At 45.5% G+C, this 18,371-nt stretch overlaps 1 protein-coding gene across 1 annotated transcript in view; it reads right to left on the reverse strand.

Annotated features, from left to right (window-relative positions):
• Nucleotides 1-18,371, reverse strand: part of SYCP2 (synaptonemal complex protein 2) — a 4,998,961-nt gene that overhangs the window by 4,094,737 nt on the left and 885,853 nt on the right. The window contains exon 12 of the mRNA XM_085615168.1: nucleotides 7,650-7,695. Coding sequence (XP_085471294.1) covers nucleotides 7,650-7,695 — 46 coding nt within the window. The remainder of the gene's footprint in view (nucleotides 1-7,649; nucleotides 7,696-18,371) is intronic.

The raw sequence follows: 18,371 nt of genomic DNA on the forward strand, positions 1-18,371 counted from the left end.
AGGGAGCTAAGCACACTACAAAACTCTTAGGAAAATACTTCAGTTGCACAATTTACACAAATGCCCGAGGGGCACGGGAAACCATCTACACTAACAGTGAAATGCGAATGGTTAGAGTCTGGAGGTACTGATTCCGGAGTGATCCGATCAGTGGGACTAAACGAAAAAGGAACTGGACACTTGTAGAGCGAACCTGCGATGGAGCACCGAGGTGCTCGAGTTACCTAGCCCGGAGGCTGCGGCTGCGTGAAGTTCGGCAAGATGTCGGGAGTCCTCGTGTAGTCTCAGGAGCCTGAAAGAAGAAGTTGCTGGCAGGCGACCAGTGACGATGTTCGGAGCGATCCAAGCCTGGATCGGTGATGAAGGAAACCTGAAAGCAGAGGGGACTCAGTTCTCAACCGCTAGCCAGCGATCGTGTGGGTACCAGGAGGGTACCGGCTGAAGTCACCTTGACCAGGTGAGTGGGTGACGTCGGACTCGGCTGTTCCTCGGACCAGGAGGCGCGGCGGCGACCAGGATGGAGGGCGAGCTGTCCCACGAAGGTGTCTGCTGTCGATGATGCTGGGCCCAGGCAGGGGCAGCAGATCTTGGCAGTGGCAACCCAAGCGGGGGAGTCAAGATGGCGTCGGGAGTGGACCAGGAGGGTCCGTGGTACTCCTCTGTTGAAGGGGAGCAAGAGCCAGTCTGGAGCAACCAGACTAGTGATGAAACAATCGTGGTGCGTCGTGAAGAGGGCCACAAGCCGGTCGGCAAGTGGTCGAACAACGCGGTGAACAACAAGGAGCGGAAGGGCCCCCACGCAGATCTCAGGGATGCTGGGGAGGCAGACTTCGATGCTGGAGCTGCTCAGGGTTAGGGCTTCTCAAACCCTAGGTGCACTCACTCGAGGGTCCCTCGGTGGGCGTGCTAGATAAGCGTCGTGCAGGTTCGGAAGATAGCCGGTCCCGCAGGTCTCGTCACACCTACGACTCTCAGCTGGGCTGATGAGGTAGGTAAAAGGTCAGAGATGGCAGGGTACTCGGGTCTCGTCGAGCTGGGCAGTCTTGATCCGTAGGAGAGACTTACAGCAAACCGCAAGCGCTTAGATGGTGCCTGCTGGTGCAGGGTGGCTACTCCTTAGCCACAAGGGAGAGTCTTCAGAAATAGTCAAGAGTTCCTTTCGTGGAAAAGTAGTTCGTGATTCGGAGTTATCCGATTATCTGATTATCCAATTTGGGAAGGGGACTCGCTCCTACCTTTATTCTAAGAAAAAGGGGCTGGCCCGTGACTAGGTTCTACCTATGGGTGGAGCCAGGAGGGGGGTGGTTACACCCCTATCCTTTGTCCGGCTTCGCGCCAGCTCAGGGGCTGGTGTGCCCCCGAAACTGGTTTGAGCCGGGCTATGCACAGTGAGCACCGGGGTGCCACTGGCACTCACCTTCCTTTCAGCCCTGCCTACCTGGGATACACAAACCCTGTCTGGGATGGTGCTAACACCGCCCTCGACAGGAAACCCTTTGTCCAAGCTCCCCTTGCTGGAAGATCCCCCAGCAGCAGGAGGTCAGACTTGTGTCTGGTGGCAGCATCCATTTTGTGATGCTGAGGCTTGAGTCAACTTTAACCGGGGTTCAAGGTTACTTCCATGTCGTGTCCCTCTAAAAGGGGGGAATGCTAACCCCGTCGCCGGGGCTGGCGAGGGGTTCGTATTCCCATTCGTATGACACCTTACTCGACATGTGTAGGTGATGCAATGCCAAAGTTAGCAAATAACCGCAAGGATTATAATGCATTAAAAGTAGTTGGCCCGCGTCACCATGGAACGGCTATTAGGACTTGGTTCCGCAAGCCGCCGACGGGCTCAGCTCGCGCCAGAGCACCGTCCCACATGATTCCCTGCACTCTGCCTTCAGGATTGATAAGGCCTGCTATAGGAGTGACTGATAGGAATCCATGTGTCCATTTTAGGGTTTTAGGTGTAGGAATACTACACCTACAGCAACGGGTGATTACACCACGTGGCCCCAGCTGTCGTGCAGCCAGTTGTGTCAGATTTGGGCGGCCATTCCAGGGGTGGCATAATACATGCTTCAGCCCCTGGTAGGCCCTGGGTACACCGATGCCCTGGATACCTGTGGTATGCTGAGACAGGGACTGACAAGGCGGCCCAGTTCTAATTAGTGGATGCACCTAATGTACATGTGTGTTAATTTCGAGAGAGAACAGCTAGGCTGTGGGTCTGATTGGCAGGCCCACAGCCGGAGAAAGTCGTAAACCAATGAAGCAAAAGCAAAAAAATCTGGGTGATCATAGGATTGCAGACCCTACTCTCCTACATGACCCCCCCCAAACTTTGGGACAATAAGCTAACCTTGACCAGGTGAGTCTTCTTGCTCTAAGTGGAAATACCTGGAGAGCCCATCTGCATTGCCATGATCAGTGCCAGGTCTATGCTCCACTGTGAAATCCATCCCCTGTAGGGAAATGGACCACCTAAGTAGTTTGGGGTTTTCACCCTTCATTTTTGGGTGGAGCCAGGAGGGGGGTGGTTACACCCCTATCCTTTGTCCGGCTTCGCGCCAGCTCAGGGGCTGGTGTGCCCCCGAAACTGGTTTGAGCCGGGCTATGCACAGTGAGCACCGGGGTGCCACTGGCACTCACCTTCCTTTCAGCCCTGCCTACCTGGGATACACAAACCCTGTCTGGGATGGTGCTAACACCGCCCTCGACAGGAAACCCTTTGTCCAAGCTCCCCTTGCTGGAAGGTCCCCCAGCAGCAGGAGGTCAGACTTGTGTCTGGTGGCAGCATCCATTTTGTGATGCTGAGGCTTGAGTCAACTTTAACCGGGGTTCAAGGTTACTTCCATGTCGTGTCCCTCTAAAAGGGGGGAATGCTAACCCCGTCGCCGGGGCTGGCGAGGGGTTCGTATTCCCATTCGTATGACACCTTACTCGACATGTGTAGGTGATGCAATGCCAAAGTTAGCAAATAACCGCAAGGATTATAATGCATTAAAAGTAGTTGGCCCGCGTCACCATGGAACGGCTATTAGGACTTGGTTCCGCAAGCCGCCGACGGGCTCAGCTCGCGCCAGAGCACCGTCCCACATGATTCCCTGCACTCTGCCTTCAGGATTGATAAGGCCTGCTATAGGAGTGACTGATAGGAATCCATGTGTCCATTTTAGGGTTTTAGGTGTAGGAATACTACACCTACAGCAACGGGTGATTACACCACGTGGCCCCAGCTGTCGTGCAGCCAGTTGTGTCAGATTTGGGCGGCCATTCCAGGGGTGGCATAATACATGCTTCAGCCCCTGGTAGGCCCTGGGTACACCGATGCCCTGGATACCTGTGGTATGCTGAGACAGGGACTGACAAGGCGGCCCAGTTCTAATTAGTGGATGCACCTAATGTACATGTGTGTTAATTTCGAGAGAGAACAGCTAGGCTGTGGGTCTGATTGGCAGGCCCACAGCCGGAGAAAGTCGTAAACCAATGAAGCAAAAGCAAAAAAATCTGGGTGATCATAGGATTGCAGACCCTACTCTCCTACAATGTGCTCATGAACGGAACTAAAATTCGGTGTGACGGTGACGTTTAAAAGAACAGACGGACGGTGCGTAATGTTTCCGTGAAAATGAGGAGACAACTCCGTAAGTTCCTAAAATATATTTTTTTACCGCGTTCAAGACACCGAAACCCTTTACCTCTTAGGTCCTGAAAGCAGTGGCAGGTCGTGTGGGTGTTCGCGCTTGTTTGAGGTAAGTTCAAACAGTCGCGCTAAATATAAATAAGTCTCCCGAAGGAAAATGACAGCGGACAACGTGTGTCGGCCATCTTGTAGTGGATGTTTTTGGTGGTTCGTGCCTAGTCCAAATAATCGACGTGCAATAAAGTTAAAAAAAATTTAAAGTGTGAATCCCAGTGGATAACGGAACGATCGGAATCCACTGATTAGCGGTGGGTAAACAGTGATGGCAATCAAGCGCACATAAAAAGTTGTTAACTTTGCGACCGGAGTGTGAAATCCGCTAAAGATAAAGGGTAAAAGAAGAAAACAAGACTGTGGAAGTGTCAGCCATCTTTCGGTGGGGTGCATACGAAAAAAGTGTAATAAGTTCCTCAAGGGAAAGGAATCAATGTCAACTTTGTTTTTGTGTGGTTTCCGCTGAAAATAACAAAAGGACAACTCTATGAAAGTGTCGGACATCTTTCAGTGGTGTTCATACGGTCAAAAATTGTGAACTGAATTCCTTAAGGGAAAAGAATCAATATCAACTGTGTTTACAGGGAATAAATCATATATTGTGTTTATGACTAAACAACAAAATCAATTAAACATACTTGATCATTGATATATAGTTACAAGAAACAGCTATATTCCAAACGTTCATTAAGACCCTTTGGGTAACAAGAGTCCAATTTTTTAATCCAGTACAGTTCACGCTGTAGGAGTTTTTTCTTGTTGTCTGTACCCTCTTTCACAGGAACAACCTCCAATATTAAGAATCTTAACTGGCTTACATTGTGCTTTTGGGTGATGAAATGTGCAGCTACTGGTGCTTTCATTACTTGATTTCTTATTGTGCTCTTATGTTCTGTCAAACGGATTTTCATTTTTCGTTCTGTTTTTCCTACGTACGGGAGCCCGCATGGGCATTTAAGCAAGTACACAAGGTTTTTCGTGTCACAGGTGGCATTCGTAAACAGTCGGATGTATTTGCCCGTTGTGGAATGGCTTAAATTGGTACCCAGAATTATATTATTGCAGTGACCACAGTTTAGGCATGATCTGGTTCCTTTGTATGTGATACTTTTTTGTTGGGGTGTAGCCTCTAGAAGGTCCTTTATGTTCCTGGAACGTTGATACGCAAACAATGGTGTGAAATTGAAGATGCCATTAAAATCAGGTTCATCCTTTATCATAGGTCAATTCTTTAAAATGATTTTTTTTCATCTGGTAACTTCTGGTCGTGAATTTTGACACAAAGACAGGTCTGTTGCTGGTCGTTTCTCTTTCATGGGGAATCAATAGATCTTCCCGATTAGTGGCTTCTACCCTTGCCTTAGCTGCGTTAATGACCACGCTTGGATATTTTCTGTCTTTAAACCTTGTGATCATCCTTCTTTGGTTGTTTGTATATGCATTCGGTTGTGAAGAGATTCTTTTCATCCTTAGCAACTGTGAGTATGGTAAATGTCTTTTTAAAGACATTGGATGGCAACTGCCAAAGTGTAGAGTGTTTTTCCTGTTGGTAATTTTTGTGTATACATCTGTTTCAATCTTGTTTTTGTGGCAGGTGACCAAAACATCGAGGAATGCTATACTCTCCATACTGACGAAATGTGTAAATTGGATGTGGTCATCAATACTGTTGATGAATGTAATGAATTCTCTTATCTCATCAGGGGGCCCTTCCATATTAGAAAAATGTTGATGTAACGCCAATATTTGAGGATTTTTTCACACCATCTGGGATTGGTCAAGATGTTGTCTAGTTCAAGGCGATACATGAATAGGTTTGCATAGCTGGGGGCTGCGCAATTGCCCATAGAAGTACCAGCTAATTGCAGAAAAAACTAATTATTCCATTCAAAGTAGCTATGGTATAAAGTGTTTTCAAGTAATTCCAGCAGGAAGATTTTTAAATTTGATGTCATGATTAACCAAAAATGATTCTGTTGCTTCTATTCCTCTGTTATGGGGAATGGATGTGTAGAGTGCACATACGTCGATAGTTGAATTTGGAAGAACCACACAGTCTACTGTATTCATTTACCAAACAACATATTATTATGATTACTTTTGGAGACATCTTCTCAAAGAAGTGCCAGTTAGGGACACTGTTATTAATTTAACAGTGCAAGTTTCAGTTCATAACCGTAACTACACCTTTATGTTGCGAAAGGGAAAACGGAAAACGTGAGTCCAGACTATATTTATCACGTAAATCCGTGAAAGACAGTATCAGTATCATTTAATTAATAGGATTGACAGCACGTCGCGTTTGTACCATCGGAAGGTGCTCTTGTAGAAGAGGCCATATATAACTAATATACCTGGCAGATGAAAAAAAGAGGTATTTCACATGCCCCTAGTGGAGTAAAAATAGCGGCCTTTTGTAGTGGGCTTACTTAGTGTAATACTTAGTATAACAAGCATTTGCACTGCAAGAGGAGTCGCATTTACGCGAGACCTATTGCATTGCAAACAGGAATGCGGGTGGGCGGGCGTGATTAAGGCACGAACAACAGAAGTGGGGGGTAGGAGAGAAGGCACAGACAACGGGAGGGGTGGCATGGGGACAAAGTAATGCTCAGGAAACAAGCAGTAAAGGGGCCAATAGCCATGGAGACATGGCCGTCATAAGACGGGACTAGCAGCCTCTAAACCAATCGGATGGCAGCATTTAGAAAGGAGAAAGCCACAGGCCAATGAAAAAGTGGGTGGGCAGTGGGCGGGGCTTCCCTCACATATAGTGTATACTGCATGCCTCGCAAAGCGAGCAGCGCATGTGCTGCACCGCTAGGCGAGACCTCAAAATGAACCTATAAAATGCTTTCTGTTACTCTTGTACCTTCATGATGTTACTGGGTTCTTACAGTGACTTCTCTAGCCTACAAATCTGAATTCTTCAATGGTAATTTCCTAAAGTTTGAAGTCCATGAATTGATTTTCAAAGGCATGTGAAACTATGAAGGAGACACTGCTGGTTAATCAGTTTAACAAACAAAAATATAGTTGAAATGACAAAATATGTGGAAATTCGTGTTTGAACATGAGCAGTGACTGATTAATATAAAATATAATATAAAATAAACAGGAACTAGTGAGAGATTTTGGAGTAAGGATCTAAAAGCTGCATTAAGTAAAAAGGAGCTTTTGTCTGAAACCTCAAATGGCTGGAAAACAAGAACATCCCATGGTCCATATAAAGCTGCCTTTCTCCTCTCCCAGGATACACGTGACTTTAAGAAGGCTGGGACATAGAGGAGTATTGCTGTCATCTTAGTACAATAGAGACTTTAACTGCAAAAACATTGTTGAATCAAAGGCACAAAGCTGTGCCTATGTTCAATAAATGTGACACAGGAAAAAACGGGGGCCTGATTCTCAGTCTGTGGACACAATATCCGGAGTTTCCTCCTCCACCAAAGAAACAGAGGAAAATCTGTGGTATCCAGAGTACCTGGACAAGGCACCTGAGGTTCTGCTGCCAACATAGTTGTATCTGCCATTGGAGGAGCCACCCAAGCCAATTTACATCCGTGACAACTAAAGATGTATCCACAAGTGGTGCTGCATTATTAGTACATTCAATATCTGCCTTCCTAAAATGGTAGGGTGCCCTTGTGTGCTGAAAGGAAAGTACTGTTTCGAAATGATACTACACAGTGGCATTACAAGTTAAAAAACACAGCTTTCCATTCGCTGAACAGAAACACTGCTCATACATTTTCATAGGTAATTTAAACAGAGATTTTCAGTGCAGAGAATAAGTGAAATTCAAAAAATCTCATTAACATCTGTTGTCTTCTCAAGAAAATCATCAATCCTACACATCCACACAATCCCGTTTATCCAGATACACCAATAAATGAAAATAAATGTGGAGCTAGGTTTATTATTTTTTGCATGTATTTAAATAAGCTGTCAATTCATGTCTTACCTCATATGTTTCAAGGAATGCTGATAAACAAGGGTATGTAAAAACTCTGAAAAAACAGTTGTAATATTAAACAATTGTGCATTACCATACCACCATCCATCTTTAAAAGGTATACATTAGACACAATTGATAACTTGCTGTACACAAGGAGATTATTCATGTGCTTTACTTCACTTTTCGCACAGGTCTCAACATTTTGTGCAATCACGAGCTAAAGGATACCTTACCCATAACAACGTTTATTCAGCCTGATATAGTTTATCTGTTGAATCCGGCCCTTTTTGCAGGGTCACCCTAGATTTTTGGCTTACCGTGTCTTCCTTTGCCTAACCAGGTTTTCTGGCTTTTAGGACTCTGTGCATGTTTTCCCTGCTAACCAGTGGAAAAGTGCTTGTACTCTCTTCCTCAAACATGGTAAAATTGGCATAAACCTGATTGGTACATTTAATTTACTTGTAAGTCCCTAGTAAATCATATACATGTACCCAGGGCCTGAAATTAAATACAACTTGTGGGAAGCAGCACTCAATGTGCCACCCACTAATGTAGCCTTTTAAAAATAAGTATCAGGTCTGCCACAGCAGCTTGTAGTGCAGTTGAAAACCATCATTTCAACCTGGCAAAATAAACCTTTTTGCTAGACCTAAACCTTCCTGTTTAATTTAACTTTTATATCACGCATAAGGTACGCCCTACAGGCTCAACAGGAATGGTGCATGGTATTTAAAAAGTAGGACATGTGTGTTTGGAGTTTTATATATTCTGGCAGTGAAAAATTCCTAAAGTTGTTTTTCACTGTTGTAATGCTATCTCTCCCACATAGGAACACTGGGTCACCATAGTACACTTATTAAATGCTAACTTCAGATTGGGAGTAGATAGAGAAATGATCTGTACAAAATTCAATTGTAATTTAAAATCCTTTCTGATGGTAAAGTCGGAATTTAAGTTACAATTTTGAAACCTGCACTTTTGGAAAGTTCGCATTTTTCAGCCTAAACCAACTGTGCCTTTCTGCCAGTGCCGTGGGTCACATCAATTTGAATGAGTCTACTGTTGTGGGTTGTGCATTACCTCCAGGCGAAGGAAGCTTAGGTAGGAGGGGAGAGGATCTTCCTGACAGAATGGATATACGTTTTCCTGATTGCAGTTCAAAGGGTTTTTACCTGCAGCCCACACAAATGAACCTGACACCATGGCTGCCCCTTGCCTTTGCAACCCTAGAAACTTTGGAGCCAGGGGAAGGGGAAGAACTGACCAGACCAGTCTTGGTGGTAGATCAAGGAATTCCACCACACACAAGCTGGCACCAGGTATAAAAGGAAAACCTTCAGAACCACATTTCAGAACACTCCTGTACCAGTGGAAGAGTCAGAAGGACTGCCTTGCTATCCGAGGAAGAGGCACTGCCCTGATGACTGAAGAAGGAAGATTGGACCAGCTTGCCTTGAACACTGGCTACCCAAAGTAACTCCAAGGGTCAGCTGGCTGACCTCCTGTTTGAGCTACAGGGACAAGCTTCCAGAGGCCTGCACTATAACTGCCCAACGGACTAGCGGCAACTGGGCCTACCTTGACCTGCCAGAGCCCTGCTGTTATCCTCTGTTGAAGTGAGTCCTGGTCTCCCCCAGAGGGGCCCCCCAGGTCCTGGACCTTTGGCTGCCATCAGTAAGAACTCCTCCGGAAGAAAATGAGAAAACAGATGTTTTGGGCTCCATGCTACCGTGAAGTGACCTCTTTGTGCTGAGCATTGACCATACACGATGATGGGCAACAGAAGACCTGTATTTCGCAATGACAGCCCACAACAATCGTTAACACAAAGTTTTAGCGACAATAGGCTCTTCGAGCTACAGAAATGACCGCCCACGATGCTCGACCGGCTATTCGTGCAGACAGCCCAAGCCTTATGGACGCCACCAATGGAGCTTTTCACGTGGACTTTGAGATGGTAATTATACATCTGGACTAACCTGGTCTCTGTATCCGATACATGCTCGACTTGAAGCACATAACTGCGAGTGGCGCTTTGTGCGCCTTGATGCTATTTTTATCTAAAACTTGAAAAACTGATATGTCTGGTTCTACTGATTGGATTTTTGTCATTTTATTCATTAAAATTTTGAATTTTCTTGAGTTGTGTTTTCACTTTATTACTACTTGAGTGCTGCATACATAATTTACATATTACCTCTAAGTTAAGCCTGACTGCTTTGTACCAAGCCACCATGATTTGTGAGGTACGAATTGTGTTAAGATTGCGCACAGAGAGCATAGACAAGACTGCTTTATTCTCTCCCATAAATGTACAGAGGTGCAGTAGGAAAATAGTAGAAAATTCCTGGTTTCACAAGTACAGGTGAACTGAAGGAAGGTAATGGCAATGCTTATTGCTACAGTTTCAGGCCGAGTCTTAAGAGGTTTGGTTCAGTCATAGTCCTATTTATTATACAGTTAATAAAAACCTTTACAAAAAGCGGATATTTTAAATACTGAGTATTGATAAACCTTTTCAAGTAAAATAGGTATTCAGGTGCTAAGGCTACTAACAGTGTGGCTAGTAGAAGCCAGCCTTCTTTACATCATTTGGAGTTCGGATGCGCTGCAACCATGTGCTGGTTTGCATGGTTCGGTCCAGCCTTTGATAAGAGGTCTCCAGGAGTCCAGATACGGAAAGGAAGTTGTTAAGCTCGGGTTGTTGCTCCGGCCTTCCTCTGGGCATTCAGTTAGTACATTTTGGATTTACTGGTATGGTGTGCTTCAGCTTTAAGGTGCAAGCAGTGCTTACAGTCTAAAGAGTGCAAGCCGTAGGTAGTTTTGCTCTCCCAAAGCCTGACTGTGTTCCGAATGCTTTAGGTCCAAGTGCGTGCTTCAAGTGTTACTTGTTGTACTTGCTGTACCTAGTTTGGTAGCTGCTATTTTAAGAAATGTGATTGTTTTTATGTTGAGTTGACAATTTGGTGAATTTAGGCTAGCGATCACTGCCTGCCGGCATGTGTGTACACCTAAGCTGATAAAGTTGGCACGAAGTAACAATTTCCTTTGCAGTAGAAAGATGCATAGGACGTGGATTAGGATTTCCTTTCCGAGTCCACATAGGTGGCAGCTTGTGTCGAGGTTAACAGAGTGGCACCAGGCCGGAAGGTGATCCAAAAAAAGTTCCAATTCCTCCATTCTTAGTTCCATCAGCCTGCATTTGATCCATAGCAGGTAGGTATTGGTTATGTAGCCCTGTTGCTTTGTTGTGGAGTACGAAATCATCACTGACCATACATGTGCATGTTTACACAAGGTTGCCTTGTCATCTGGTGTCAACATTTATTTGGCAATGGCAGAGTACAGTTTCTTGAATACTTGCTGGCAGAGGTGTTTGCTCTAGGCTTCTGTTAGTGAGAAGTCCCTCAGTAAGGTGCCTAATTGGGTCTTGTATGTCGATCGTCCTCCTGAGTGCTCCAGTTCAGACCAAATTAGAGCATTCATAGAATCAGGCAGCGCCAATCTGAGCCGGTGGCAGAAGTTGAAAAAGCAACTACCGGATGTCCAGGGCTGCTTCGTGATGGCATATTCTAGCCTCACTTGGGCAGGACATGCTCTTTTTAGCTGGTGCATGGCGGATTTGTAGATTTTTGTAAGTAGTTTGTCCACAGACCCAGCTTCCTTCCCTTGACTGATTTCACTGCTGTAGGTTAGAGTAGGACTCATTTTTGCCTTTATTACCTTGAGCAGTGGGTCGAGGCTAGGACCTTGTGGCTTCTGCGCAATGGACGTAAAGGTGAAGGCTGGAGCCCTTAGTGTTGGTTGAGTGAACCAGGTCGGTGAAAGACCACTTACTTTCTAAGAAGATTCCCAGGTAGTTGTATTCTTTACTATGTTCTAGGGCTTTGCCATTCAGACACCACCTAATAGTCAAGCTGGATTCTAGGCAAAAAAACGACCGTTTTAGTTTTAGATTGATTAATGTCAAGCATGTTCAATGTTGTATATTCTTGAAGCGTTGATAGTAGCCATTGTAGACCTATCTTTGTCTGGCTGAGTAGCACTAAGTCGTCTGCGTATAGCAGATGAGTCATTCTTTGCCCTCCAATTTTAGGGGGGTGACAGTTTGTTTCAGCAAGGTGGTTGGACATGTGTGCTATGTAAAGAATGAAGAGCAGGAGTGCCAGCACACAGCCTTGCTTCAGGCCGGAGTCTGTTTGGATCATCCTTGATAGGCAACTATCCCCCAGCGTAATCTGCGCCCATGTATTCGAGTATAGTTCTATTATTGCCCTCAGCAAGATGTCCAGCAGGCACCAGTCCGGTAGCTTGCACCACAGCCGAGTTCTAGAGATGCTATTGAACGCAGACTCGAAGTTCACAAAGCAGGAGGAGAGTATTCCTTTCCATTTGATAGCTTTGTCACACATTAGGGCAAGAACCATCAGGTTCGTACTTGTGCCGTAACTGTCTCTGAAGCCACATTGATTCATGGGGACAACCCTCAGATCTTTCACCCATGTTCTACGTTCCTCAAGGAGCAGGCTTGCATGTATCTTGGCGTCATTGTCGATTAGTTCAATCAACCGGTAGTGAAGGGGTCTGATTTGGAACCTCCTTTAAAGATTGGTTGGATAATGGAGCCTCTCCAGGAGTCCGGGATGGTGTTAGCTGTTAGACAGTATTTAAACAGTGGAGTTAGTATCGCAGACCATAGTGCAGGCTCTGAGGTAAACAGAGCAGTGGGTAGCCCGTTGGGGCCAGGAGCACCATCTTTCCGTAGTCGTCTCAGTTTGATGATACAGCGTTCTTCCATGTTGCTGGTGGTCATGGGAGAAGAAGATGCGTCGGAAGAGTGACTTGCGTTCTGAGACAATGGTGGTTTGCTTGGCAGTGTGCTGGGAGGCAATGAGCATGTCGAATGTATAGAGAAGTGAGCCGTTAGGAATGAGGCCCACATGGGTTCCGACCGGGCAGGTGTCACTAAGAAAGCAGCCATTGGTGATCCTCAGCCCAAAGCGTACCATTCATTTAGGAAGCTTTCTGCAGTGGTGTTCCGCCGAAGGGTTTGGGGGAAGATTTTGCGTTGGGAGGTGGTACTCAGTGTCTAGAATGTTGACCTTGCAGCCAATCGCCCCACCGAAAAGATTTGTGTTGAAGTCGCCGAATACGACGATGTTTGTGGATAGGTGGTCTAATTTGAGATCTGTTAGCATTAGTGTGAGGTCTTTCAGTATCTCCTTCTTCCTTGATTTGCAGGGTTTGATGTAGATATTGACAATCAGAAGCATAAGAGCATTACTGCGGTCAAAAATGTTTAGGTGGAGTGCTTGGGCCCAGGGGACTTTGAGTTCTATTCCTTCTACTGTATATTGCAGAAATTTTGAGATGTAGTTGGAAAGGCCACCCATAGGACAGCCGTACCTTTTGGTTATAATTGCTGGTTTCTGGAACTCTTCGAAACCTGTTGGAGGGACTGTTGATTGGGCCCAAGTTTCTTGTAGTAGTATCAGGTCCAAGTTCTTCCAAGGTGTTAGAGGTTCATCGTTGCCGATTTTTTGTTGTAGCCCCTGGATGTTCCAGGAGCTTAGGGTGAGATTTGCCTTACGTGGTTGTTGGCAATCTACAGTTGTAGAGGTTTGTTAGTTTCTCTTGCTGGTATGTAGGGCGGCGGAGAGACAACCCAAATTGGCATGAGGTGACATTATACTGCTACAATCGTATCCTCTAGGCCAGGTTTCGTTCCTTGATGGTCGGGTCCCTAGGTGAACAGTGCAGGTGAAAGCGGAGGGAATTTTTAGGTTTTGAGAGCCTTGGGCATTTTTTAAGATTGAGTAGGTTGGCTGAGCGAGCTGGTGCAGGAAGGGTAATGGGTAACCCTTGGTCCCTGCTCGTTCCATTTTAATACTCCAGCTTTTAAAGACTAGATTGGTCATGATTTTTTTCTACCCATGAGGGCGAGATGAAAGAGACCTGGGTAGCCTCTGGCTCCTAAGCTTGTCGCGGTTCTAGGAATTTAATTGCTAAAATGTCTGCTAATGTTATGTCCTTTAGATCCGGAATTGACTCAAACAAGAGGATCAGGTTGTCCCTATTCAGGATGTCATGGGCCCCCCTTGTTTGATATTCTGGGATGAAGACAAGCGTGGTCAGCCCGGGGTTGACTGACGTGGTGGTGATTGTGCCTTCGGTCCCACTGCTTTGTGTCAGTGAAGCTTCTTGTTACCAAGGGTTTGCATGGATCGTTCATGTTGTTGAATAGAATCCCCGCGTTCCCAGCTGTAGTGTTCTCCGGTCTTGCCATGCGTTTGAATCTAAAAGTGTGGGGATTTTAATGTTTTGCTGTGGCATGCCCCGTTGAAAGGTTTGAGGTTCGTGCTAGAGAGGTTTCCACTTTTGCAGCCACGTTATTATCGGGCAGATGGTTTGAGTTGGTTGGGCGGCCTGTATAGGTCATCATGGGCATGAACAGGGGAAAGTGCTCTTCTTGGCCCGTAGATGGAGTTTTGTCCTTGGGCTGCTTGTAATCTAGTATTGGAAACTGCAACTGCCTATGCTTGATGTAGTTGCTCGGTTTGTAGGTTCTGTGCAGACTGGTCTGAAAGTTGCGAGATTGATGATGAGTCTGTTGTATTTGTCCTTTCACCCCGATATTGAGGTCCTTGGTCTGGTTTTGTTTTGGTAAAGATGGAGTGTAGTCGTTGCTGCTTTGCTTTTTGGGTTTTGTTCCTTTGCTTCCTTAGCCGTTTGCCCGAACGTTTGCTTAGTATGGCCAACTGTGCGGGGTTTAGTGGTTGAAGTAGGTCAGTAGAATGGTGGTGCAGCTGCAGTCTTGTGGCCTGGGCAGGAGAGCCAACTAAACTGCCTGAGTCTTGAGCATGATTTCCTTTTGTGGACTGTTTTCAAGCTGTTTGCACTTCATCCAGTCCCTTGGTACGGGACTGCGGGGTGTGGGCCTTCTCTTCCCCATTGCTGGCATGAAGTTGTGGTTTAAGATCTTGCAGTAGGGTTTCCATAGCTTGTGTTAGAGAGGCCAGCTTGTTTATAATTGGAGAGCACAGGCAGTCACCTCCCGTTGTAGTTGGGGAGTGGGAATGTCAGAATCCACTGCGTTTCGTGCTCGCTTTCGGCGCTTCCGAAGCTTGGGTTCTATTGAATCCGCTGTGTTGGCCCTTGCCCTTCTAGGTCTGAAGGTGTTTTTTCCTACCATTCTCCTTCCTTACAGTGGGAGGTGGGGACCTTGGCTGGGCTGTGGTGATTGTACGCGCTGTCCGGGTTCATCTGTCGATTGGGCTGTCTGTGGACCACTTGAGTGTCCGGGCTGGAGGTGGTGGTGATGCTGCTGCCGAGGATCTCCGCGGCCACCAACTGACGGCGGTCGCACTAGCGTTTCAGTCTCGCGGACTATGCTCAGTCGAGCAGAAGGTAGCAGGCAGCAGGGGGTAGTAGCTTGTTGGTGTGAGAGGGAGTGCATAGCTCTCCACCGACCTGCAGGGTCGCCGACTCCCTACCTTGCCCAGCCTCTTGCACCTCCTGCGTCTCAGTGCTGTGTCGCTTTGCGTCCATGTCAGCAAATGCAGTAGAGGGTCTGGAATCCAGTTACTATGTGGCCCAAACTCATTGTCTAGTCACAGATATATCTTTGATTTTGCTGTGCTCTCACACCAGGGATCATGTAGAGTTCTGAAAGGAGAGGTCCTCCAGGTTTAATTCAGTCCAATTTCATGATCTAACTGTAATACTATTTTAAATAGTACTGTTAACTCTTATATGTTTGGGACAAATCTCAACCTTATGAGCATTTTTTTTAGTGCGATGAATACTACTCCTAATAGGTCAACTTTGAAAATTCTTCTTCTAAAGCTGAAAGCAACTTTATAACTAATGAGGGTGTGCTTCAGGTAAGGTGGAATAGAGCATGAAGTCTTGGGCAGGCAGGGGCCACTTGAAGCGAGGGGTAACAGATGCTGAATTCTGGTAGTACAATGAAAGAACGAAGTAAGCCTACTAAAGGAAGGTAAAGAGAAAATTCGGCGTAACTTCAATAGTGATGGTCACTCACAAGGTTTGTATGTGTCGTTGTCATCTACATCAGAAACTAGGCACTATTTATCAAAGGGTTATGGGTTTTATGTATCCAGTTCTTCCCCACTGGTCACCCTGGTTGTCCTCCAGCATCACCGCCTGTATTTTATAGGCTTTGCAATCCAAACCCCCCATTGTACAGCGTCATCGTTACCAATTTGTGCATTCAGCATTTGCATTTTAGGATGTCTGACGTTTTCTACTTTTAGTATTCTCACCTTTGCGGAAGCAAGAACAGTGTCAATCCATCATTTTACATGGTTTGCAATCTTCTTAAATACCATCCGTCATGCAGTAACCCCAGCACCAGTGGCGGCTGGTCCATTAGGGGCGTTGGGGCAGCGCCCCACAAAAGAATCGGCCAGTGAACAGGATGGAATGTAAACAGACGAATTGACAGCTTACAATTCGTCTGTTTACATTTCCGGGCCCGCCTGTGCGCTTCATTGCCGGTGAAAGTGCGCTGTCCGCATGTCACGCACAGCGCACACAGGCAGAGACGAGCAGGAGTTAAAAAGATGGTCTACGTATGTGAGAGAGGAGCAAAGCCCCTCACTCACATTCACAAACCATTAGGTTTGATGCGCATGCCCTGTGTAGAGCAGGAGTTTGAAGGTAGGCTCCTGCTCGGGCGGTGATGCGTTTTGCGCAAAGTCGCCCCATGCCCTATCAAACAACAGGAAAGTAAAGAAGGTTCAGCCCACCGCCCGGCCCCCCAGTCTCCTCATTGGCAAAAGAAAAGAGCGGGGAGAAGTTACTTCCACGTTGCAGAGCAGCAGACGTGATGCGACGCGGGACCGGAGAAGATGGCTGGTAAGTTCTTTTATTATTGATTAACTTTCCTCCCCCCCTACCCTCTCCAGTCATGCCGGCCGCGCCTGGACAAACTCCATTAGAAGGGTGACCTTTGAGTTACTAGCGCCACGGGTTACCTCTAAATCGGGTGCTGAAAAAATCTTGTCTGCTCGACCGTGTGTAGGGTGTGTGATTAGAGCAATGCTTTAAGTGGTAATACTGAAGTGCATCTACTCACTATCCAGTGTACTTGTCTGCTTTTAGGAAGTGCCGGTATTTTAAATGTATTGTAGCATAGCTCAGAAGTCCAGGTTCTCTCCCTTTTAAATTAAGGCATCGGAGGTACTCAGAACAGTGTCTGTGTAACAAGATGAACGAATGTTCAACGTAGGCAAGATTTTTGAAGAGACCTTATTCCACATGTGAGAAATCCCACGAAGCGTCACGTACTTTTGGTGCGTATTCCAACAGCTAACTGCTTGCTGTCCTGTCCTTGCAGCGCGTAACCTCAAAATAACCATGTTAATGTAAATTAGCAATACAGAAATTAACATTTAGTAAAGATTTAGCTAATGCCACTAATAGTCCGGATTGCCAAGGACCTTGCTCTCTGCACTCTCATGGACCCTCATCATGGTATTGCAGTGTTTGTGTGCCATCCAGGTAGTGTGTTAGGCACCCGGCCATCATTTACCTTGTTGCTGTAGTATTGTGTATGGTGAGTTAAAGTCACGATCTCGGCATTTCACAATCTAGTCAATTAACCTGCAGTACCAATTAGGTACAGAAAATGCCTGGTATTGATTAGGTGTCTCTTTGCTAAATTATGTGGTTTTAAAAATGGCTGACCATCATTTCACACATGGCTTCTTTTTCATTTTAGGAATGATTAATGTTATTGATTTTCCTGTCTAGATATGTAATCACTTTGATTTGTCAGATTAATGTTAACAGTAGTACTTCAACAGGGCAAGACCCAAATGACTGGGATGCGTGTTGTGTGTGTTCAAAGATTCACTGTGACAGTTTGATATGAAGAAGATATGCAAATGAGAAAAGTTGCCAAGATAATAATTTAATTAAGCTTTGTATTTTTTGCTTTATAATACTGCGTATGACTCAAGAACAACTGATTAGTATGGGCCCGATTCACAGAACTAACTTAGGACAAAATCCTAAACTTACTACCATTTTGGTATTCACAGAAGGCACTTACTCATTTTGGTATTCACAGAAGGCACTTACTCATTTCGGTATTCACAGAAGTTAGGAGTCCTAACTTTAGGACTCCTAAATGCCTTCTGTGAATACCGAAAGTCTTAAAATTAGGATTTTTCTCAGTTTAGTAGTAGTATAGTTAGGACTCCTAACTTTAGGACTCCTAAATGCCTTCTGTGAATACCAAAAGTCTTAAAATTAGGATTTTTCTCAATTTAGTAGTAGTAAAGTTAGGACTCCTAACTTTAGGACTCCTAAATGCCTTCTGTGAATCCCGAAAGCCTTAATATTAAGATTTTTCTCAGTTTAGTAGTAGTAAAGTTAGGAGTCCTAACTTTAGGACTCCTAAACTGAGAAAAATCCTAATTTTAAGACTTTCGTTATTCACAGAAGGCATTTAAGAGTCCTAAAGTTAGGACTCCTAACTTCTGTGAATACCGAAGTGAGTAAGTGTCTTCTGTGAATACCAAAATGAGTAAGTGCCTTCTGTGAATACGAAAATGATAGTAAGTTTAGGATTTTGTCTTAAGTTAGTTCTGTGAATCGGGCCCTATGAGTTTAGCTTTACAGTTCTGTTCCACCTGAAGCCAAAAATGAGCTTACAAGGATTAGTGTTTTATGTATTTTAAATTGGCAATTAAAACATGT

This window comes from Triturus cristatus, chromosome 7 (genome assembly GCF_964204655.1).
Source record: "Triturus cristatus chromosome 7, aTriCri1.1, whole genome shotgun sequence".
NCBI lineage: Eukaryota > Metazoa > Chordata > Amphibia > Caudata > Salamandridae > Triturus > Triturus cristatus.